The following is a 25,728-nucleotide window of genomic DNA, read 5'->3' as shown; positions in this document are numbered from 1 at the left end:
AAATTTATATAAAAAAAAGTATGCTTTTTTTTGTAGAATAGTTTGTTTTATTTTAAACATATCAGTATTTTGAAAATGATTAAAACATATTGCTCTGGGGTAGCTATATATTTTCACCTTTAAAAAATAGTAAGAAAGAAATGGTAGAAAACATTACTCTATTAGCAAGACTGTTGATCCTTGTGAAAGAGCTGAAAGTATCTGCTTGTATGGGGGGGGGGGCGCTCTTATGGGACATTTGAATGATAGCCATTTTCTTTATATTAAAGCTTAGAATTTATCTAAATAAATCCAGTATAGTTTTTTTATGTCCTACATCTTCAAAGAATTACTACTGTAGATGTATATAAATATTTATTTATTTTTTAATGGCTAAAGAGAGTTTCGCATTCTTGATATGACAACCGGTTACAGTAGTCTGATTTATTATAAGTTTATCAGTGTAAGCCGATATCTCTTTTCTTATCAGGTCATCTGTCTGTCCGGTCATATAAAAAAAGACACTGGTACATTTGTAAATGTATTATGTACAAGTATAGATATTAATTAGATAATATGTATTTTTCACCTTAAAATGGGAAATAACAATTTTATTTCACTTCAACAGATGTAAGTTTCGATATACAGAAATAATTAATCACATTTAAGTAGGTTAAGCCAACACTTCGCAACCTGCATTCACGTCTGATTGCGAGCTGCAGTTGCCGACAGCTGATAATAGAGCGCGCCATGGTAGTACAAATTAATCACATCGCAACTGGCATAGTTTCAAAACTAAAAGAATTTTTGCTAAAAACAGTAATAAAATCATATTCAGCATATTTATTTTCAAGCAGATGCTTTCTGATTTAAAAACACACACAACATACCCAAGACTGTATATTCATGCAAAATATTGATTTATTTCACACTGGAATTTTTCTTTTTCTTTTCAAACACCCTGAAGAGAGGAGAAAGTTTTAGAAATGTGTCAGGTGTTTGGAGAGACCGAGTAAGTGAAAACTTCCACCATCTCAGAGAAAGATCAATATCTGCCTCTCTTCTGTAACTTAAGAAAGATCTGCTAGATGTCGCTAATGAGCTCTTTGTTGAGTTTATCATAAAGGCATGCTCTATTTTTTATTTTTCTTCAGAACTTGTTTCTACTAAATAAAAATGAATTTTTCTGAAAAGGAACTCCAATTTTTAATTGAAAATATGAAGCATTTATGCATTTTAAATATTAATAAGAATAAGAATAAATAAATAATTTTAAATTTATGTATTTTTAAATAACAAACTAAAATTAAAGACACAAGATTTTCATAATATCCATGGCGTACATCATCTTGTAGCAACATATGCTGTAATGTATTAAATATATGAAGTACTATTAGCAATATTATAAATTATTATATAAAATGATTTTTCTCCGTCTGCCTGATAAGTTTTTTTTATTAATATATAGGTCTATTTTTTAAGTGCTTACTAAAGTAGAAATTTACATTCGTATTACATAAAATTAGAAGCACTTCTCAGTTGTTTATGATGAAATCACCAAGGAAGTCTTGACCAAGGCTGTAATTAGAATAAATGAATTCTCTATAATGTGATTTACTTGGATTTTGACCTTTAACAACTTTTAGCTTAAGACTGCGATTAAAATTAAAATTCAGGAAATTGAGAGAGAGAGAGAGAGAGAGAGAGAGAGAGAGAGAGAGAATGGATAGTGATGTGGTATCCCATGGGAATATATTGTTTAATATATTCCAGATGACAATAGTATCAACCATGCTCTCAACATTCGTAAGTATCTAAACCGTTATAGAAATGAATTCATCGAGCTGGTAGTGAATAAGAATAGAGACAAACCTGTACAGATTTCCACAAGTTAGGCCTAAGTGACCTGACTTTTAGAAATCTATTTTACTTATTTATTTTATCTATTTCCTGTGGAGAGGAAACAGAGTTACATAATTGATTTATTTTTATACTGAATGAGATTTCTCTTACTCAGTATAAATGATTTCTCAGTATAAAAATGCTGAATATGTGAAAGTGAATAGAGTAGTCGATTGTTCGGTGACTTAACTTGACACGATGATTTTAACAAACTGGAAAAGTAGTGAGAGAAATGAGAATTAAAATTTAATGTGCAAAAATTCTAGTATGTGAGATTTTGTGGGAAACTAGTATTTGATGGATATAAGTTAAATGGATAGTTTTTTTAGGAAAACTTAATGAATAAAAGGAAATTATGAATTTTGGAAACACATTTCTTGTTGTTTGACAGAGACTTCAACAAAAGCTATGAAGTTATTTTAATTTTATCTACACCCTTTGAGCTGTTATATTGTTCATCCATTGTATGGACTAATTCAGTTTTACTTCTACATATACAACGTGTGTTGGGCTTTATACCTCAAGTAGTCTTTGACAAGACAGAGCATCTAAAGTGCGCGTTTCCCAGGCAGTCGAGGTGTGTGTGTGTGACGTAATCTCCTTCTGCAGCAATCCATTGTTCAGACTGTCATAGAAGTTTTCAATATCACTTGCAATTTATTTCAAACATTTCGAGATACCTTTTGCTCTATTTTAGAAATTTAAATTTTTACTTAAAATGAAGGTTTAGCAGCTACATTCACTTTAAGTTATGATAATCATAAACACTGACACTTTCAAAATTTCCTAAAAAAACACTGAAAAAAAAGATCACAACGATTGACCTAAATATGCTTTTAATAATTTGTATACTTTCTCAAATAAAAAAATACACATGCGCAATGTATATATTTTATATAATTACTTTGTAAAGACCGCGTTATATAAAACTGAACTTCTAAATAATTGATCAGTTAACATTTATAACTTGGAAAACAGTCATTTTTCTATTAAAAATGACTGTTTTAACTAAAAGTTAAAAAAATAATAAAAACATTGTTTACAAAATACGCTTTCTGATATTATACGATTGTAACAAATATTGATGCAGCAAAATGTTATTGGTACGTATGGATTGCAGACAAACTACAGCTTGGTGTTGGCAACCACTCCAATCGGCAACTGTAGCTCCGGGAAATACAAACGTCTGCTATAGCAACCATATTCACACATGAAAACAAACAGTGCAGAATGATGGTTTATACTAACAGGAAAGGTTAAAATAAACATTAAAGAATGTTTTGATAGATATGGCATATGATAACCATTACTAAGAACGAAAAGCTCGGGATTGATCTAGTTGAAATTAAATACTGCTGAAACAATTAATAACTAGGGCTCTAATATAATTGTCAGTTAGCTTCGTTTGTTCTTTGATAATAAACCCAAAATTTCGGAAATAAAACCTTTTTTTTTTTTCATATATGAGCCAGGCTAATTCACCTGTAATCAGTGGCGGCTTGTGTCTTGAAATCGTGGGGGATGCTGCAACTTTCGAAATATACATACACACTGTAAGTACAATGTATACGTGTTTGGATAAAATATCAAAATTATGGTAAAAATTTTAAAAAAATTAAACATGAAAAAATATTGTTTATTATCGATAAAATTATACAGTTTGGTATAATTCAAAATAACTTAAAAAGAAAATATATTCTTCTTGTTTTGTTGCATGAAAAAATATTGTTTATTATCGATAAAATTGTACAGTTTAGTATAATTCAAAATTACTTTAAAATAAAACCATTGCTTTAATTGTAATTAAAGGAATGGATTTACAATTTTTGGACATTACAATTAAATCCTTTAATTCTAATGTCCAAATATTTAAAGAGACGGAGTAAACACGATAAGCACTACGAACACTCTACTACTGTCGCAAACTGCATATAAACAACAGTGGAACTGCGCGACGAACAGTGTCGCATTACGCTAATAGCTCGCATCTCACTATGCCGTGCATATGTTTGCGCGCGTAGCAATATGACACTGTAGTAAACACAGTGCTGCTAGCGTCCTTCGCCTTCCTAAGTGCTACAAGATGGGTTTTTATTATTTTTTATACAAAATAAGAGAATTGTATGGGATTGTTGATGATAAAATTAAATATTACAAGCAAATATAAATAAATTAATAAATATATTTATATATCGAGAAAATTTTGGGGTGCTGCAGTTCCGTTGTGCCTATGCACGAGCCGTCCCTGTCTGTTATTGTTAAAGCCTTTGTATGGATTTTTTGCATATAAAAAATGCATTTATTTTGAAAAGCATTAAAAAACCCTCTCCATTTAGAAAAAGAACTTCACACATGTTCAGTTATTAAGATTTACAGGTTTTATTTAGAATTTTATTAAAATCCTTGATAAAACCAAGTTCCCTACAAACAAAAAGAAACAATTATTATCTACCAAAAAAAGAAACAATGACAATTCTTTTCGCGCAAGGTGAAAGAAGTTTTCAATATTACTTGCAAATAAGTATTTGACAATTGACATTTATGTCTTTAGGGGTGAAGCAAGATGCTTATCATATTCCCCGCTATCTGTTGTGGTTACAGTGAGGGTAAAATGTATGAGCAGTTTTGCTCGCCTTGGATGGGCATGGAGATTATGCATCGCTACAGGAAGTTAAAATGGCTTTTGGTCTTCTATGTTTGAATATGTCTGTTGCCTCGTATGCAGCAACCTGCTGAACCAAATCGTTGGGTGTATGGACGTCTTTAGGAAGAACTTAGATGCTAAGGATTGTAGGAAAGAGAAAATATAGGGAATATTTGTATCTCTATAAAGTTGATTGTTTCTAACATACCATGGAGCGTTTAGAATCATTCTCAAGCACTTGTTCTGCACTCGCTGTATTTTGATAATCACCTATGCCTCTCCAGCTAGGACGAATCGTCATCTGGTATAGTTGCAATTTGATTCTGTTGTTGAGCTTGCTATTTCTATTGATTAGCGGATAAATCTGAGCGATTGTTTTAGATGCCTGTGCGCACGTAGACTTGATGTGTTGGTTGAAAGATAGTTTTTTGTCGAGAATTACACCTAGTTATTTTGTTTCTGTCTGCCAGGGAATTTTAATATTGAATAGTAACACATCTCCTGTAGGAGATTTTGGCCTTTTCGTGAAAAGAATGGCTGAGCTTTTTTGGGGGTTGACTTCCAATCTTCATTTGGAGAACCAACCCTCCAGTTTTAGAAGGTTTTCTTGAAGCTTTCTGGTAACGAAGTGGGGTCAGAGAGATCTGGTTAGTATTGCCGTATCGTCCGCATACATGGCCAAGATGGAAGACATCGGATTGTGTGGGATGTCCGACATGTATACAGAAAAAAGCAATGGAGCTAGTAGGGCTCCCTGCGGCACTCCAGCAAAGATATGGCGCTGGGACGATGTAGAACCGTTGATTTTAACTTGCATTAATCTGTTCTGAAGATATGAATGGATTAGATGAACCATTTTTAGTGAAGTACCGGCTCAGATAAGTTTATGTAGGAATCCAAAATGCCAGATTTTGTCAAATGCTTTGGATAGGTCTAGAAAAACAGCTCCTGTGCACTGGCACCAGTTATAGCTGGTGGTGATATATTCCACAATTCTGTGGATTTGCTGGGTAGTACTATGGTGTTGCCAGAAACCAAACTGTTCTTTAGAGAAGATGTTTCAGTCATTTACTGAGGTTTGGAGTCGTGAGAAGATGACCTTCTCCGCAACCTTACCCAGATTGGAGATGAGACTGATTGGACGATAATTTTGCAGTAGGCGGGGGTCCTTACCTGGCTTATGTATAGGGATGACATCAGCCAGTTTCCAGGTGGAAGGAAAATAGTGAAGTCTTAAGATTGCATTAATTATAATGGTCAGGTGCACTACAGCTTTTCGAGGCAACAGCTTGATCACCCTATTCGAAATGCCGTCTGATCCAGGAGCTTTATTGTTCTTTAGCTTTTTAATAATATCATATAATTCAACAGGTGATGTGGGTGCAATATGGTTATCACTGGTATCTGGGAGTTTTAATACATGTCTGACATGCCTGTGAATTTTATATATGTCATTGAAGTCTAGATTTCCATATGCAGGTTTGCACTGCTCTTCCAAATTTCTTGCCATGGCCTCTGCCTTGTCCGAATCAGTGTGTACAAGGCTCTGGTCAGAGAGTATTGGGGGAAGAGATTTGCCTTTGTTTTTTGATGTTTCTTAGTAATTTCCAGACAGAGTGAGTAGTAAGCGAGATAGAGGCTAATTTTTCTTCCCATAGATGGTCTCTGTGTGCCTTGAGTGCATCTCTCACAGCCCCAGTAGGTCTATTTAGATTTGTTTTATCTTGTAGCACACGAGTATTACGAAATATTTTCCTGGCTCTGTTTTTCTCCCTGATCAAGTTCATAATGTCTTCAGGCAGACGACCAGGCTTGTGGACAGAATTGTAGAATGTGACTACCGTTATGGCGGAGTTCATTATTTGGGAGAGGCTTGTAACTGCAGATTCTATATCGTCTTTTGTACGAATGTGAGGAACAGGGCCAATACTATCCCTGAGCACTTCCGACAATCTTTCTCACGATATATAGGAGTGAGGGGGAGGAAACAGGTATTCTTGTCTTCCTATCTGAAGTAGTATTGGGTTGTGATCAGGTGACAACTCATTCAACGATCTTAGGCTGTATTGAAGATTAATGTGCCGCAGGATAGCTATATCCAGGATGTCCGGAGTTCCAAACGTACTAAGATGAGTTGGTTCAGTGGGGCCTGCTACAACAGCATTGTGTGATCCTATGAAGTTGGAAAGGATGCTTGCAGCCGTTCTTGTTGGTGGATCTGCAATTCCATGCAGGGTGCTTGGAGTTCAGATCCCCGGCTGTGATGGTGGGTTCTCTGACGCATAAGATGGCGTTTAGGTCAGAGTGTAATAGAGATTTTAGGGGTGGGTTGTAAGCAGAGTAGATTTTCAGTCTGCCAGCCGAGCTGGTGAACACCTCCACCCCCGTAATCTCAAGATTAGTGGTTGGAGGTTTTGTTCACAGAATTGTTCTTGATGTAGTTCTTAATGAAGGTGGCAGTTGCACCACCTCTGTAAACCAGTCTATCACTGCTGTATAGGCAGTAACCCGTTATTTTAGGATTATCTGAGGGTCTTAGATGAGATTCGCTGATTAAAATAACATCTGGTTGATATCTGTTAGTGAATTCTTGCAGCTCCAGAATTTTGTTTCTTAGGCCATTCGCATTCCATGCAATGATCTGAAAAGAGGCTGGAGTGAGTTTATTTCTACTCATCAATGAGTGCTATGAGGATGACCTGTTTTTCACGGAGAAATCTTTGGTAGAGGTTTCTGAAGGGTTTGACAAGCTGAAGTCTTGTAGCATGTTGGCTAGAGAGGCTGTAATAACAGTTGTTAGATTTGTAGGTGCTAATTTGTTTGTATGGGTCACATCAGCATAACTTCTTGTTTGCTTTGGGTTCACTCTATCTTTGAAGGTCTCTGACTGTGGACGCCGAGCCTCCGGCTGTGGTGCAGGGGCCTCTCGTGTTCTTGTACTAGAGGAAGAGGGCTGTTTCCATCCGTCTATTTTTTGGGTGCTGAATGCATCCCTTGTAGTTGGCCGGGTGGGAGCCACTGCAGTTGGCACATTTAGCCAGGGTTGTTTTTGGCTTTGTGCAGATATTGGTTGGGTGGCTTGCCCCACATTTCAAGTATTTAAATTCGGCTTCACATAATTTCTGGGCGTGACCAAACTTTTGACACCTATGGAACTGCCCAGAAGATGCCCTTTTTCGGAGTGGCTCTGGTGTGACAATGAACCCACAGATTGTTATTAAGTTGTAGATATTTTTATATATGTTATGGATCTCTACGAAGACTAACGGCATGAGAGATTTCTTGGATCTGAACATTCTAGATCCTGCAAGTTAAGATCAGCAACTATATCTTCTATATCAATGTCTTCACAGACGCCACGGAGGACCACTTTTAGATTTTTCTCCGAGCTGAGCGAAAAGGTATGGTACTCTATACCTCTATTGTCCATTTCTTTTGTTAGTCTCCTATAGTCTGTCACCGGTGTAGGATATATCTTTATTCCTTCGTCCACATTTTTGGCCTTTGCATAGCCAATGTGTAGGTTGGACATTGTTGATCTTAAAGCTGCCCATCTCTGCTTCTCTCGTAATATAATCGGAGGCACCTTTTCTCCGGGAGAGGCAGCGGAGTCCGAAACTTGATCGTGTTGTTCCATTATGTTGTCTTTGAGAGGTTCATCTGTTCTTCTCGGCTTTTTGCGTACGAGGACTTCTTAAAAATCAGAAATAGTGGGGTTTGCCGATTCTGACTGATCTTCCATAGTCTCCGCGTCAACATTTGTGACACTTGCCAGGGGAAACGTATCAAAAAGTTTCACCTTTCCTGGCCAATGTTTGTTGAGCAGCTCGCCCAGTTCTCATGAATTCCCGGTATACTTCTTCAAACGTTGTCTCATTTGGCTGCTGTTCCATATCTGTCAATGTGAGAGGGGGGAAAAATGCTTACCGTGCAGTTGTAGTCTTACCGGCACTGCTGCAGGACTCAGAACTGATTTGGTAAGAGCACTGATTCAAAATTTGCATCATCTTTAAGACATAATAAACGCAAACTACCAAATTCAATCACCCGTAATCGCCTTGCAAATAAGTATATAAAATTCGTAGCATTTTTATCTTTAAATTCGAATAATATAATTTGGTGTCTATATTTCCTGATAAATATTTATCAATTTTTTCAATGCTGGATTACAATATTAAGATTTTAGGCTGCTTGTTAATTTTACAATGTTTTTATTAAAAATGTAATAATACAGGGTGTTTCAAAGAGAATGACCCGATTTCAAATAATTATATTTAATAATGAAAATGTGATACAGTTACAAAATAAATTATCAAATATGAAGTAAGGCCGAAAGTTTCACTCACCCCAATTACAAATGATCAATGTGCCCTCCACCTGCTGCACGGACAACATCAAACCGATAGCTGAATTCATCCCGAACGCGTCTGAGAGAGTGTCTTCTGTCACAGAATTTACTGCAGCCGTGATTCTGGTGCTGAGCTCATCCAAGTCAGCGGGTAATGGAGGAACATAAACACAGTCTTTTACATATCTCCATAAATAGAAGTCACAAGGTGTGATGTCTGGAGATCTTGGAGGCCAAGAGTGTGATGCCAAGTCGTGGGGTCCCGTGCATCCAATCCAACGCTGAGGCGATGTTTCGTTTAGAAATCGACGAACTTGGCGGTTCCAATGTGGCGGTGCTCCGTCTTGCTGAAAAATGTAATCTTCGGATTCTTTATTTAGCTGTGGAAGTAGCCAGTCCTGCAGCATTTCAAGATAAGAGTTTCCCATAACAGTGTTTTCCTCAAAAAAGAAAGGGCATAAACCTTTCTAACAGAAACCGCGCAAAAAATATTAAGTTTTGGTGAATCATGTTCATGTTGTACAATTTCATGTGGATTCTCAAGTCCCCATATGCGAACATTGTGGCGCGAAACTTTAGCTTAGATGAAAGGTTCCTTCATCACTAAAAATCAACCTTTGTAGGAAGGGGTCATCCTCCATGTCCGCTAACAGATTAGCACAAAATTTTGTTAAAAAAAAAAAAAAAAAAAACTCTGGGCCAAGGTCGTTCACATAGTACATGTCGCATTCATTTGTGGTTCGTGGTTGCAGAGATATACAATTTTCAAATCGGGACATTATCTTTGAAATACCCTGTATATTACTTACAAATATTCAGTGAAATTAATTATTTCAACGTTATTACTTATTTCTAATGTCATAATTCATTCATTTGATTAACAGAGGTCACATTTGTTATCAACTTATCAAAAACTGACAGTTATTATCTGGCTGCTGTCGGCGAATTACTGATTATTCATTGTAAAAAAAAAAAAATCCGGTAACACCTTTTATTCCCTTATAGGTGAGGCCTTTATACCCTATCTAGCTTTTGGAGACTGAGTGGGCAGTTCAATCGCCACCGGTAGCCAATTAGCGATAGCTAGCCCATATCTATCACTAATTATAGCAACCACCGATGAAGAGGCTGGCAAACAAGTGCTGCCATCTCTTGGTACCTAACCCTAACAAGATATGTTACAGTCTGAAATAATGTGAGTACTACGGTCGATTTTCTTGAGTTTATGGGATGAAAAACCCGAGTTTCCAGGAGGAAAAACCCGCTTGCGTGTGCCAAAGATCGACTAACTCGGGAACCAGTCAAAGAAAGGCTTAGAAAAAGTTCCTCCCGTCGGTGACTAGACTTGAACTTAAGTCAAACTTCGAGCGACCAAGCGCAGAGGATGCAAGTGCCACTTCTGCTGAGCTACACAGGCCTCTATTATTCATTGTGTAAATTACAATTTAATATTAAATTTAACATTCGGTTGAATATTAAATTTAGCGTTCAGAATACCGCTTACCTAAGTATTATTGGTTGCATATATTTTGACTGAGTGTTTTAGTTACTTGCTGTTCAACTTGTACATGGTTGACTGCGTTAATAATATAACATGGTATGAAAACCATCTTACTTATGAAAATCGGTTAAATAGCCAGCCAAATAAAATTCATTATAAATTAGTAAAAACGTAAACTCAAAATGGCGTGATAACGTAGAATGGATTGGATTTATACTTAAATGGTCTGGCATATATAAATTTACATTAAATTCACTGCTGTACGAGGGATTGCAAGTCCCTTGTACAGCAGTGAATGGAATTCGTCACAAAAGACTTCGTCTGGTCCCGTAATGAGTGTAGGTTCTATCTGCTTTGGAAGTGCATCAGAAATTACAGGAAATGCTTATGGGACTGGCCAATGATGAGAAATATTTGCATAAAACGTGGTTTCACGTGCGTGGGAAAGTAAAGCTATACTAGCTGAAGATTTGGGGATATAAGAATCTTCATCCTATTGTTGAAAACAAGTCTCGATAGCGTCCCAAAGGAAATGGTAAGTATGGGTCAATATCCAACCGCATTATTGGACTCTTTTTTTTTATCCTGTGATGCTTCAGTCGTTTTTATCATCGCAAAGGAATGTCAAAGGCATAGTAATAATTCAGAATGATGCCTCTTCTTCCTCTTCCTCCTCCTTCTCCTCTTCCTCTACACACACACACACACACACACACACACACACACACACACACACACACACACACACACACACACACACACACACACACACACACACACACACACACACACAATGAACAAAACATTGTGCCTGAGTATCTTTATGTGAAATTCCCAAATCAGTAGATCAGCAGGTATGGCCTTTAACTTGCCTCACTCCTCTGTATCGTCTTCAGAGCGCAGTCGTAAGGATATGGACAATGGCAGCAAATTTCAAGTCTATATTGCTAATTGCAATTGATAACATAAGTTATGGAATAACCTTGCAATTAACAACATGTATGTTTTGAACTGAGGACATTGTAGTTTATTACTTGTAGCAATTTACCAGTTTATTACTGGTAATTTGCTACAAGTAGTCAATGAAGCCTAACACCTGGCTTGGAGGAAATGGTAGATAGAGAATGAAAGTTTAAAGACCACATTGCTAAGTGGCTAAGTCATCACATCGGATATAACTGCAATGTTGAAGGAAACTTTAACTTGCAGGAATAAGCAAGTTATTTTTCCACTTTACAGGACTTTGATAGATCGAATATTGACTCCCGTGTTCAGATATGGTCAACTGCATTCAGAAGAGATCAGGGAATAACTGAAACGATTCAGTCAAGATGATCAAGAATATACCAGGACCTGTGTAATTGTGCATATGAGAATATGCACAATTACATTGTTACACAATTACATATGCACTATGACTGAGGGAATGTGGCCTTCAACACTTGAGATATACGAGACAGAAGAGAGGAGACACGATAAAAACATGTAAATTGGTAAGGAAGAGTTTATAATATAGACCCAAGTGAGATTTTAGAGAGAAGAGAGAAAGTGAGTTCATCCCTGGAACCTGAGTAAGGGGTGGTTAAGAAACATGTCAGCTCCTTCTCATTGCTTGTGGTGAAAGCATGGAATGAACTGCCAATGGGTGTCGTGAGTGCATCTTCAGTGAATTTTTTCAAAGAAAGAGGGAGAGAGAGAGAGAGAAAAAAAAATGTAGACATTCTGGAAGAGGATCTCCTTCGATGAGTCATTAACTTCTTCCTGGAGGAATCTGTCGTATAATAATAATAATAATAATAATAATAATAATAATAATAATAATAATAATAATATCGCGAGATTTTTCTATCAGATGGTGAGGCTTGGATTTGAACCTCGTAGACGGGACATAACCATTATAAGGGCTTCTGATCTGAAAATGAGTTAACTTCTTAATATGCTGGTAGTAAGATTTTTACCTTCCAAAAACTCAAGCTTTATTTTGCAACACAGAAAAATGGCTCGAGTCTACGCAATAACAGACATAATCAACTGGTCTCGTAGCCTTGGATGATTTTGCTGCCATTCTAAACTACTCAGTTTAATTCTTCTTTTTCCTCCTGTAATAACCAAATAAATAGTGCTCATACTGAAAGGTAATAAATATCAAAAATATCAGAAATATATCATATATTAAAATACCTATAAAATACCTATCAAAAAATTTAATAAGTCAGCCTTGGAAGTTTGCACAATAACATTTTTATTTATGTAATGTCTTCCGTTAAGTTGTAGACTGAATGACCTCTTATGGCAAAGTACGTAACTTAGCTTACTTGAAACTTAATGTTCTCTTTAACGGGTGACTAACTCTCTCTGCATATCTGTCAGTTGCGGATGTTCTCTGGATGGTTTATTTGTCTTGACAAAAGAAGATCCGAATTTCCAAGAATTTGAAACTCTGCTACCTTCGTATGAGATCAGCTAATTAACCTTCAGAGAAAAGTGTATAAAGGCTCTCCCCTTACCTGGAATTCGAGCCCAGATCTTTCTTAACCCAAGGGCATTTCCAATACTGACTGAGCTTCGGAGAATCTTTTTAATTTTTTATTTTATTTTAAGTGTTCAGGGACTTTTGGACACCCTTGTATTTTTGTACCGAATCCTCATACCTAAGTGATTGAAACATGTTGCATGATTTAAGAAATGAAATGTGTGAACGTATAAACCGAGAAGAAGTATATAATTTTTTCTTTCATTCCTTCTTTCTGTTTACTTTATTTTTATTTTTATGTGGTCCAGGGAGTAATGGTGACTTCGCCTACTTGTTTCACATAAACAGATAAATACAAGAGAAAAAATAAATCTCGTGAGAAAAAAAGCAGCTGAAACTAAATATTATTTCAGTATTCTTGTGCAAAACTGGATTTGCATATCTCTGCAATAGAAAAATCATATGGAATATCGAGGAAAATTATATATTAATATAAATGCTTTAATGTTTTCTATCAAAAACAGTGTTTGTTGTCTAATTGAGGTTTACAAACATGTTTTATGAGCGTTGACTCATTTATGTCGGCTAAATTACTACAGTGTTTTTCTAACATATGATGGCCTATTCGCCAAAATAGCAAAAAATAACCTATTAATTTAATTATAAGCAAATCTTGGTTAAAAGCATTTTAAAATTAACAGGGTGTTAATTTTCCATGTGACGTACGAACCGAACGTTTTGTCCGTTAAATTCGAAATCCGTTAAATCGAGGTCCGTTAAATCGAGGGTTTACTACTCTCTTATATTTCATAACTTTCGTCAATGTACCTGATTTCTGGGAAAAAAGTAAATTATAAAAAATTATAAAATACAAACTTCCTTGTTTGCTGTACTCAGAAAGAAGTCAGATTATTTCCTGAACAAAGGACTGTTACAACGCAGACGAGATAATTATAGTTACTTGCTGTAGCTGTTATCATTTGTCCAAAATTTACTTGCGTTTCCGCTTCGCTTTAAATGAATGGCAAAATTTGATATGTATCAGTAACTCTTTTCCTCTCCGATTAGCATTTCTATTATCTTTCCATACTTCCTAAGTCCTGAATGTGCTACCCTTTAGTGAGGTAAATGATCCTATTTCAAAGGTATTGGATTAATGCAAATATACTACTATGCTAAGGGGGAAATTGTATATATATACATAAATGAAAATTATTTATTTATTATTAAAAATAACAATATTTACAATATAGGAAGATCGAGCCTGTGTAGCTCAGTGGATGTGGCGTTTGCATACCACGGCGCTTGGCCGCACGAAGGAAGACTTGGTTTCGAGTTTAGTCCGCGACTAGAGGAAATTTTTCTAAGCCTTTTTTTGACCGGTTCCCGAGATAGTCGATCTCTGGCACGGGCAAGCGCGTTTTTTCTCCCGGAAACTCGGGTTTTTCGTCTCATAAACTCAAGAAAATCGACCGTAGAACCCACATTATTTCAGACATTAAATAAGAGTATTAGGGTTAGGGACCACGAGATGGCGGCACATGTTGAGCCGTCACTCTTCACTGTGTGCCTCTTAATTAGTGATAGCCTTGGGCCAGCTACCTCAGATTGGGTACCAGTGGAGATTGAACTGCCCACTCAGTCTCCAAAAGTTAGATAGGGCTAAAAACGGCCTCACCTACTCCCTATATACGGGAATAAAAAGGCGTTAGCTGATTTTTTTTCTATTTTTTTCCCTGTTGTCTAGTATTGCTCCTAGGTTGGAAAGTGGACTGTGATGCTATTGTCCCTGCTCAGCCAGGAATGATTTCTTTCATTGCTGTATTGATCGAAGAAATCAAGAAATGGTGATGCTCGTGGAAAAGTTGTCTTCTCACCTTTTGTTAGGCTGTAAAGTATGAGATCAGTTGCTTCTCTCTCATTGAAGGCGTCATGTTAACTGTTGACTGCTGTGTGTGTGTGTGTGTGTGTGTGTGTGTGTGTGTGTGTGTGTGTGTGTGTGTGTGTGTGTGTGTGTGTGTGTGTGTGTGTGTGTGTGTGTGCGTGCGTGCGTGCGTGCGTGCGTGCGTGCGTGCGTGCGTGTGTGTGTGTGTGTGTGTGTGTGTGTGTGTGTGTGTGTGTGTGTGTGTGTGTGTGTGTGTGTGTGTGTGTGTGTGTGTGTGTGTGTGTGTGTGTGTGTGTGTGTGTTGATAAAGAGATAGTTGTAGACTGTGCATGGACGAGGTGAGATATTCTTGTTCTAAATGTAGCCGTCCTCATGTGAGAGCTGCAGTTTATCGAGATGAACGAATTAATTTATTGTTAACACTTCGGATAGATGTGCCAAACTGTTTTGGTTCTGTCGCGTAAGAATAAATCCTCTGATACACCCGGATTAAATTTGTGCAGTACAATAGGAGTGCATTGTTCCACATGCTACCATGTGTGTCAGGGTCAGGTTTAATGGCTCTATTCCAGTAAGGTAGATCCAATTAATATATGTTTGCTGAGATAATTAAGAATTCTCTGGTGGAGCTGCATGTTGTTTCCATTGAATTAAAATAAAAGAAAAAGGGAAAAAAATCATTTACCTTGTGCATGTTATACAAGTTGAGTGCTACACGTAGTGTTACCAGTTTGGAAGAAATATATGTAGGAATTAGAGATCGGGTTTCCTGGGTCGTTGTTGTCAACGGCCTCTTCAGATGCGATTTCTGTTGGCTATCTGATGAAGAACAAATCTGATAACATCCATCTTCTTGTTCATTCCACCATATTTTAGGATTGCTAGGGATGGTAGGAGGAAAGCACCTTGTTAGTTTTGAGAATATGTCTGCAATGACTCTCACACTGTTCCAACTCCATACAGGTTAGAAGAAATGTTTCTCTGCGGTTCTGAGGTGGGACTTCTATCATGCTATTGTGGAAGACAGACCTCCTTGAACATTTCAGGAACTCAGGTTGTCTACATCGCGTTTGTTGTAGATGTAGACTTTTCCATCTTTGAAGAGGGCAGTTCTGTAAAAGGTGGTCCGATGTATTGGCACAGGTTGTTGTTATGCTTAGTATAGAAGAGAGAGAGAGAGAGAGAGAGAGAGACGCTTCAGCTAGCAGAAGAGATGTATTCTGTAATCTGTTTTGTGTAACTTTTCATGACGTTGAATACTGATGAAAAGCAGGATATCAACAGTTGTGACTTTGTAGTCACGAAATACAAAGCCTTATTCTTCCCCTCTGAAGAGGAAGACAGAGCTTGGCTTGGCATATAAGTCAGTTAGTTTTTCCATATACGTTGATATTTTCCCGCTCGTATTTTCTTGATGAAGTGTTTTGAAGGAGCCGGAATCTTCAGTATATGCTAGAGAAAAACTAATGCTATTTGGCTGATGATTATCACTCTCCCTCTGAGAGATGCAGTGGCTCGTACTCCAGCCCGTTTTCCTAGTATTTGTTTTTAAGCGTTGAATTAGTTCATTCTTTCTGCTATCATAGGAATGTACGTTTCCTAGGTAGATTTCAAGGTATTTGTTTCTAAAGTTAGATTAGGGACATCATTCGCTAGAGGTGACCCATTTCTGCCTTTGCAGTTTCTGCACTAAAATTCTGTGGTTTTGAGTGGATTTAATTTGATTCGCAAAGCTATCTGGTACAATTGATGTTTTCCTGCTTATCCCGAGAGCAGCGAATCTCTACAGCAGGGGTAGCCAACCTATGGCGCATGCGCCAAAAGTGGCACATTGCATGATTAGAAGTGGCGCACTGAACCCCAGAGAAAATTTTTTTTAAAAATTTGTATACGATATATATATATATATAAACACACAATTAACCTACCACTGAATTCTAGAGTGCGCACTTATTATACTTGTTTGATCTTGAAGCAACAGGCTCCGGCAAATGCTGACATGCAGAACCGGCGCTATGGTCTTTGTCTCCCGCGTGCAATTTCTATCGAAGCGCCCCTGTAATGATTCGGGTGTGTGGTTCTTTTACGATAATAAAAATTTAAATTATTTGAAATTTCTTAAATAAATTTTGACAGAACAGCCACACGTTGATTCGCTAAATGTAACGAACCACGGGTGTTGACTAGGCAGGATAATCGTTAAAAACCCGAATACTCAAAAAATTCTCAAAAGTTTTGACACAGGGATTATAGCCTTCTCACCGACCAGAATCTAAAAAAATTAAAATGAATTTTAATTAAAGTTAAAATTTATTTGAATGCATTTTGCAAATAACTAAATTCTTAGTAACTTGTAAAAAATTTTTAATAATTTTTATAAGTGGAACTATCTTTTAGGAAAATAAAAGAAACTCAAGATAGATGAGAAAATAAGAAAATAATTCAGAAATAATTAGAACATTTAATATAAATATTCAAAAAATAACATCTTTACAGAATAACAGAAAATAAATTAAATTACATAAATATACTTGAAATTTTTTTATTAAAATTTTAGGGGTTTTGATTTCATATTCACAAAATTAGAAATAATGGTCTTAACGTCTAATTCCCCACATATATCATTTTCAATAGCTATTAACGCCAAATTAACAAGCCTTTTTTGTGACATACTTGTTCTTAAGTAGGTTTTAATCAATTGTAACTTGGAAAAGGAACGTTCACCGCTCGCGACACTAACAGGAAAGGTTAATAGTATGCATAAAGCAATTGAAAAGTTAAGGAAAGATAAATTATTGGACACAATAAAATTAAGAATATCGAAAGGGTTTTGAATATTTAAATTATTCTTCCGAAAAATATCCCGGAAAGCACATAACTCGCCATATAGTTCTATTGCATTTACGTCTTTATTGTCACCGTCCTTCAAGAGAATCTCTAAATCGTCACAATTTTTTCGTAAATCTTCGTTATTAATTTGTAGAAATCTATACAAGAATTTTAAATTATTATAATATATGTTTTTAGTTGTTCAAAACGTTCTATTAATGAACACATTGCAACGTCTAGAAGTGTATAAAACATATTCACTTTAAATTTATCTTGTGGCGTTTCGTCACGATGCTCGTAGTCAAATTGTCGTGTCTTCTTTCATCGTCGAACTTCCGTACCAGTTTTAAATTCTTGTTCTCCGTTCACCTCTTCACTCAGTTCTTTTGCCGTTTTTAGAACTTCTTTAAAATTTGTATCTGATCGATACTCTTGTAAGAATATTTTTAAGTTTTAGATAGATTCTAAAGCAAGTGTAATGTTCATATTTTTGTCTTGAAGCATTTTACTCACAGGGTTTATTCTGTTAAGTAAATCATGCCAAGTTATAAGAGAGCAAATAAATTTGTAGTCCTTAATTTTAGCACATAATGTAATTTGTGCTTCATGCTGAGGATTTTCCAACGTTTGTAAGAGAATGAAAAGAAATTGTATATTTCTTGAATAATTGCAAAGAAACTAATTGCACCTGCATTCACTTTGACTGCATCATTAATGATTAAATTTAGAGTATGAGCAGCACATGGCACGTAAAAAGTTCGAGGATTTTTGTTCAAAAGCAAATTTTGGAGCCCATATTTTTTCCCTTTCATATTTGCCCCATTGTCATACCCTTGAGCTCACATGTCTTCAATGGGAATGTTCCATTTTTCCAGTTGTTCCATTATTGTTGCACATAAACGACGTCCTGTGGAATCTGATATATCTGCAAAACCTAAAATGTTTTCCCCGATCTTGACAATTCCATTATCACAGGAAACAAAGCGAATAATAATGGTCATTTGTTCTGTTTTACTTGCATCAGGTGTGCAGTCTAAAATTATGGAATAACATTTGGATTTTCGAATTGATAATAAAATTGTATCCCTGATTGTGTTACTTAAAGTTTCCAATATTTCATTTTCCGTTATGGAAAATCATTCAACATGATTTTCCATAACAGGATCAAACTTCGCAAACAGTTCGACTAATTTTAAAAAATTGCCGTTATTCCTTTCATATAATTTATCAGATGATCCGCGAAAAGCTAAATATTGGCTACCAAGGAGTTTTATAATTTCAATCAAGCGTTCTAAAACACACGTCCAATGTTTCTTTTCCATTTCATACATGCTTTGAGTTGGTAATCAATAGTAGTTTTGTTTTTTAAATTTTTATCAAGTTCCTTCCATTTTAAGAAATTTTTCATGTGAGTTAAATTAGTCTCATGTATATGCAAAGTTGACTTACATTTCTCGAATCGTTATGACCTTCTACAAGACTATCTGATTCAGTAGGTGCGAAAAGTTTGCAACAAAAAACAGAATTTAAAGTTTCGGAATAAATGAGCCATGTTCTTGGCACGAGCTCCCCGTTTTCCATTTTTTTTATTATAATACGTGTCTCCAAATTTACGACCATATGTATCTCTGGGATATATTATATTTTTCTTTTGAACAGTCCCCATTTCAATTAAAACAACTCGTAATTTTTCATTAATATTTCCCCATTCACCTGGATCTAAATTTACAGAGACTAACAATATGTTAGTTTGATGGTCAACTACAACTAAATCTTCTCCTAACTGTTTTTCACTTAAATCATGAGTCTTGTTATCTTGTTCAATAGTTGCAATAGTATTTTCATTAAAACTTAAAGAACTGTTTTTATTAACAGTTCTTTAAGTTTAAGATAAGATTTATGTTTTCATGAAGGCTTAATATAGTTCTGTAAATTTAAAAATAAATTTTTTCATTTTGAACGCGTATGTCAAGTTCTTGTCCGCTCCCACAATTTGCTGATTACTGAAACCTGCAATTATTCGATGTATTTGTATGTGTGTGTTTTTATGTTTTTTTAATACAATATCTTTGCTTTTTATTTACGTATAGTAGGTTTATTCCTAAAATTTAACTGATCATCAGCAAAGCTTTCCTATTATGAGGATGTTTGGGTTGTGTGTGTATGTGATTGCCAGCTGATCGACTGTTTTAATGGCAGGAAGCGATCTCGTACTTCATTGGACATAATATTATTACGAGAGAGACGAAAACTCTCTATGGAAAAAAAATATATATATATATATATATATATACATATGATTTTTAAACTTATAGAACTGTATTAGGCCTTCATGAAAACAGGAATCTTATCTTAAACTTGTAGAACTGTTTTTGAATGTTCATAATGTTTAAAACGATAAAATAATTTAAAAAAATTATTTAATAATAAGCTTTACTTTTTGAAAAAAAAAAATTTTTATAATCAGTTACCCATTACTTTGCAAAAGAAAATGAGCAGAAGAAAATCAGAAGGTGATCGCAAGCGCCAGTTTAACGAACTGTGGGAAAATGAGTTATTATTTATTGCGGGTCCTTCAGGAAAACTGTTGTGTATTGTTCGTGAAAGCACTCTCTCAGATAATAGAAAACATTATCTTAACAGACACTATAAAACATCAAGCTGAATTAGAAGAAAAACTGAAGTTAGTTCCTGGGTCTGAGTTGCGGAAAGAATATGTGGTTAAGAAAAAGGAAGAAATAAAAAAGAGACAAAATATATTTGTGAAACGAAGTTGTGAGTGTGGCAATGCTGGAAGCGTCTTATGAAATTACCTTTGTGTTGGCTAAAAAACACAAGCCTTTCTCTGATGGAGAGGAAGTTATTAAGCCCTGTCTTGAAAAATTTGCAAAATGTCTTGGTGATAAGAATGTTGAAAGAAAAGTAAACCAAATTGCTCTGTCCAAGCAAACAATTACAAGACGCATCGAAGAACTTTCCCATGATGTTACTGAGCAATTGAAAGACCATGTTCTTGCTTATTCTTTCTTTTCTTTAGCCTTGGACGAATCCGTTGACATATGTGATGTAGCCCATTTAAGCATTTTTATAAGAGGAATTGATCGTAATTTTAACATCTTTGAAGAACTTATCGGTCTTGAGTCACTTCATGGAAAAACCAGAGGGTCAGACATATTTGACAAAGTAAAGTCATGTCTAGAAAATCAACAACTAGATTCTAGTAAGCTCATCAGTGTTTGCACTGATGGAGCACCGTCAATGGTAAGTTGAGTTTCTGGGACTGTAACTTTACTTGAAAGGTTTTAGGTTTCTCTACTAAGGTATCACTGTATTATACATGAAGAATCTCTGTGTGCAAAAACTCTAAATTTGAAGCATGTTATGATACCAGTTGTAAAGTGTGTGAATGAAATTAGAGCAAGAGGGTTAAACAGAAAAGAATTCAGAGAATGTGAACTGCTATATATGGAATATGGTGATCTCATCCTTCATTGTGAGGTGCGCTGGCTTTCTAAAGGACAAGTTCTCAGTAGATTTTGGAAGCTGAAAGAACGTGTTCGTAATTTTCTGGAAGAGAAGAATGTGCTGCATGAGGAAAAAGCGTTGTTGTGTGATGAGAAATGGCTATTTGATTTAGCATTTTTAGTTGATGTTACCAGCCACTTCAATGATCTAAATTTGAAACTGCAGGGCAAGAACAAATTGTTTCCTAGCTTAGTAAATGACATCAGTGCATTCAAAATGAAATTAAAACTGTTCATCTCCCAGTTAGAAAACGGGTATTTAAGTCAATTTCCATATTTAAAAGAACATAGTGAATCTGTTGAAGATAATGGCAACTTTATAGAATATACTGAGAAATTCAGATTATTGCAAGAGTCCTTTAACAGTCGTTTTAGCGTTTTTTCCGAAAAAGAAGACTGCATACTTGCATTTATAAATCCCTTTTCACTTACTCTACAAAAAACTTAACGATGCCTAGTAACATACAAATGGAACTTATTGATCTCAAAACCAATTCTTTATTGAAAATAAAATTTAATGAACTTCCATCACTCTCAGATGCTTCTGATATAATTAATTTCTGGCGATCGTTGCCCTGTGAACATTTTCCAGACCTGAGAAAATTTGCTCAGAGTTACATCTGTCATTTTGGATCTACATACAGATGCGAACAAGCATTTTCATCGATAAAAATGATTAAGAACAAACTACGGTCGTGACTGACTGATTCAAATTTGAAAAACTGTTTGATGCTTTCTGTAACTGATTTAACTCCGAACATTACAAGCTTAGCAAAAGTAATTTCAAAAGTCTCAATAAAATAATTAATGTTTATCTTGTCTTTATATGAAATCCTTTTATTTAAAACTGTTAAAAGTTTGTATATTACCATATATATAATAAATCATTTTATGCATAACTTAAATATATCCATATTACCATATTTTAAATTTTAAAAGGGCAGAAAAGCGGTATAAGTTTGTATGGCGCATCTTAGCTAAAAAATGAAAAAAATGACATGAACTATAAAAGGTTGGCCACCCCTGTTCTACAGAATTTACACTCTGTAGGTCCTTTATGCCTTCCTACTTAGTACTGACCTTGATAACCTACGCCGATGATTTCACCTACAATGGTGATGTCATCAGCGTAGGTTATCAAGGTCAGAACTTAGTAGGAAGGGATAAAGGACGAGAATTAATCTACCATGGAAAGACTTTGCAATTGTGTAAAAATAGTTGAAACAGTAGGAAGACTTCTTTTATTCTTCTCTGGTATCACGCATCTTGACTGTACGGATGATGTTGAGGCCATGCCATACGCTTACAAGCAGGTAGAACAGATAGCCATGCTCAATGAAGCCAAAGGGCTGCTGTTATTATTTATGTATTATTTATGTTTATTATTTATGTTATGCATCTCATCAGAGATGCATATTGGGGATATGCATCTCATGAAGTGATAAAGCATCAATTTTAAAATTTGGTGAGATCACCTTTTTTGGGGGATGAGTCTGAGATTGCCGTCATTCCACTTGAGAAGTTATTAGTGCATGCTTCATTTACACTCTGTATACCCGAGTTGATCCCAGAAAGTTTGATGGAATTCATTGATATGGCCGTCTGTATACCCCTCGAGATTTGTATTTTGACAATGGTTGGTTGCTTTCATCAGGTCATGTAGCGTGAGTGGTGTTTTGCATTGCGCCAGAGTTGAGAGTTCTTTAGTTTCCGTAAGTATTTTGCTAGAGATATCAGGATATCTGATTTGTATATGTTTTGGTAACAATTCAGCTAGTAATACCTTTCTTTTTTACATAGATAAGAGTTTTATATAACTAATTAAGTCGAAAGAAATACAACAAATAAAGTATACATATGATTTTAAAAAGCACGACTAGTTGCAACATACTTTCGAGGACTTCATCTGGTAAAAGTATGTACAGAAAAGATTCAATAAAATGAAAGAAAACATTAGTAATATAGTAATTTATTACACTAAAAATGATGTACAATTTGAAAGAATTCTGGACTTTTTAATATTGTTGAGAGCATGTGAATGATATCCTTTTCACCATAGTTAAATTATAGTTGAATATCATTCGGATAAGTTGTAACTGAGCGTTACATTTAGGTAAGGGTTGAGTATTATTTTCATGGATTTTAGTATCTTTCTTTCCCTCCCATGATAACATCTGTGTAAATCGAATCTGATGCATCCAAGGGTACCACATGTCTAGTAGAATGGTTGACATTTAGATTTGCAGCGCTTAGTTCATAACTAAACCAGGGCCAGTACTTGGAATCTTCCATATGTGATGTCTCTAGCATGCTCATCTGTACGCTGTTTTATTGACTTGGCTATTTGTCAGTAATATCGGACATTGTAATCACACCAACGGCAACAGGCACTTGGTTCTTGAGGCTATCTTCTATTTTCACTGAATAAAGCATACTTTACTTATAATTCACATTTTAAATGGTTTTTAAACTATTTCTTTAAATTCTAAAAAAGTGTAACCTACATTTCGAATTTCCAGATAATAATTCAAGCGGCTTAGCGGTATGAATGAGATATTTCCACTAAGTTACACAGGCCGTTTTAAAACTATACTTTTTAAATGAATTTTCTTAAGTTTAGGACGGAGAAAATAATATGGACAACATGGATCATTTCTGCAAACTATGCAAAGATACATAGAAGAGTTATTCATAACTTTTTTTTTTTTTGCATAGAGAGGGATTTGTGAGTTTGAATGCATTGCCTGTCAGATGAGGTGGTAAATGTACAGACACTGAATCAGTTGAAGGTATGACTGATATTATACTTGTTAGACTGTTTTCTACTCTGCATTCATAGTGCAGTTGGAAGCTTCTGGGACATGTATACCTTTCGATTGGGAAAAGTCTGTGATTCTTTTCATGACCAGAGGATTTTTTATATGGGATTGTCTATGTAGCTCAGTTGGTGCCTTTTGGTTGGAAAAACTAGGTTCGAATCCAGCCTAGGGAACGAAAAACTATTTTTCATGTGACAGTAAGTTAGCCAGTTTCATAAAGAGGGGAAGGGTGTTTCTCCTGCAAAATAGGCAAACCATCCAGACGAATATAGGCAATTTACAAAAACATAATACCCTGGTTTAAAAGTCTTACTTGTTTAGACTGCAATCCTAAGCAACCACGATCAATCATCATTTTGTACATTGTTTTCAAGCTGAAGGTAAGTAGCCGATCTCACACTAAGTAAATGTGTTTTTTCTCCCAGAATCTCCGTTGCTCATTATACGAAGCATCAAATCAGCCAGAGAATGCACACAACAGCTAAAGCACTGTCTTCGAGTGGCACATGACATGCTATAGATGGATTATATAAAGTACAGTAGATGATGGATCATGTGGCGTTGTTCAGCACATAATGAAGCGTGATCTCCCACATTGAGTCTTTCGATTCCATGAAGATATCATGTAGTATTAATAACCTTTTGACTTTCTGGGATCCAAAATAGATAATGTACAGAATATGCTTTTTCTTGCAATTTTTTTAAAAAATATTATTTTTTTAAATTGAAATAAATGAAATTCTAATGTCTTTTATCCCGAAGGGAGTAGGCGAAGCTCTTTCAGCTTTACATAACTTTTTGAAGATCCAAAATAACAGTTTTTCACTCTTCGTCATGACGAGCTCGACGTTATCAGTAAAAATCAAGCCTTTCAGGAAAGAGTCTACAGGATACAAGTAACGTCTTCTTGTGGTATAAAATCCTAAGTCCTCATACCCTTTTCATTAGGCTGACCATATTTCCTTTAGACCGAAACGGGACATTGGGATAACAAAAACGGGACGGGGGTTATGTAATATTCTGTATTCATGAAAAGTAAGATGATAAAAAAAAGTGTTATTGCATAAACACATTATTTTTGTCAAGTCTTTTGCAACCATTAACATTGGTGTTCGTGTTATCTGCACAAAGCAACAATTTTGTTTTGTAAGGCAAATTTGTCACTTACTTCCTTTAAAATAGCACACTGTATGCAGGATGTTTCACCAGGTAAGGAAATAAGGTCTATAATTTTGTCTTAAATACCACAATTTGGCAAAGTACCGCACAACGATTGAAAAAAGTTGATGTCTTTTCGTTTGCATCTAAACTCCATAATGCTTTATGTTTTATTTAAATCCTCAATTATTTCGTCCAATATGCATGGTGATAAAAGGTTAGTAATTCCTGCTTCTGATTTGGTACGTGCTGAAGAAAATTTTGGCTCATAAATTTTATTTATCAATGTCGACAAGTAGTCCTTTTCGCACAGTATAATAAGCAACAAGAGCTTCACTTGCTGCTATTTTATCGCTTTCACTATCACCATCACGTCTCATCATAAACGAGCTGATGTTTTTAACTGAAGCCAGTGTCTTTTCAGCATGCTTATGTTTCTGGCTTCTGTCTCCATGAGCAACGGAAAAATGGACAGTTGGCATACTACTTTTGTTCCATCACCACACATCTTGTCCAGTTTAATAAATTTGAATTCTTTCTGAAGATCCTCATTAAAAGTGCAGTTTCGCCTCTGGCATTGCAAGGATTGACTTAAAACTAAAAAAATATCAAATTTAAACCACTGACATTGAATAATAAAGCCACTGGTTAGCATACAGGCAAAAC

At 35.5% G+C, this 25,728-nt stretch overlaps 1 protein-coding gene across 1 annotated transcript in view; it reads left to right on the top strand.

Moving 5' to 3' along the window:
• Positions 1–3,293: 3,293 nt before the first annotated feature.
• Positions 3,294–25,728, top strand: part of LOC150103173 (alanine aminotransferase 1) — a 225,310-nt gene continuing 202,875 nt past the window's right edge. Inside the window, exon 1 of the mRNA XM_090397351.1 lies at positions 3,294–3,434. Coding sequence (XP_090253477.1) covers positions 3,345–3,434 — 90 coding nt within the window. The 5' untranslated portion in view covers positions 3,294–3,344. The remainder of the gene's footprint in view (positions 3,435–25,728) is intronic.

Source organism: Typopeltis vanoorti, chromosome 9 (assembly GCF_054136105.1).
Source record: "Typopeltis vanoorti isolate ZY-2024b chromosome 9, IOZ_Tvanoo_1.0, whole genome shotgun sequence".
NCBI classification, from domain to species: domain Eukaryota; kingdom Metazoa; phylum Arthropoda; class Arachnida; order Uropygi; family Thelyphonidae; genus Typopeltis; species Typopeltis vanoorti.
This window is presented reverse-complemented; position numbering and strand designations above follow the sequence as displayed.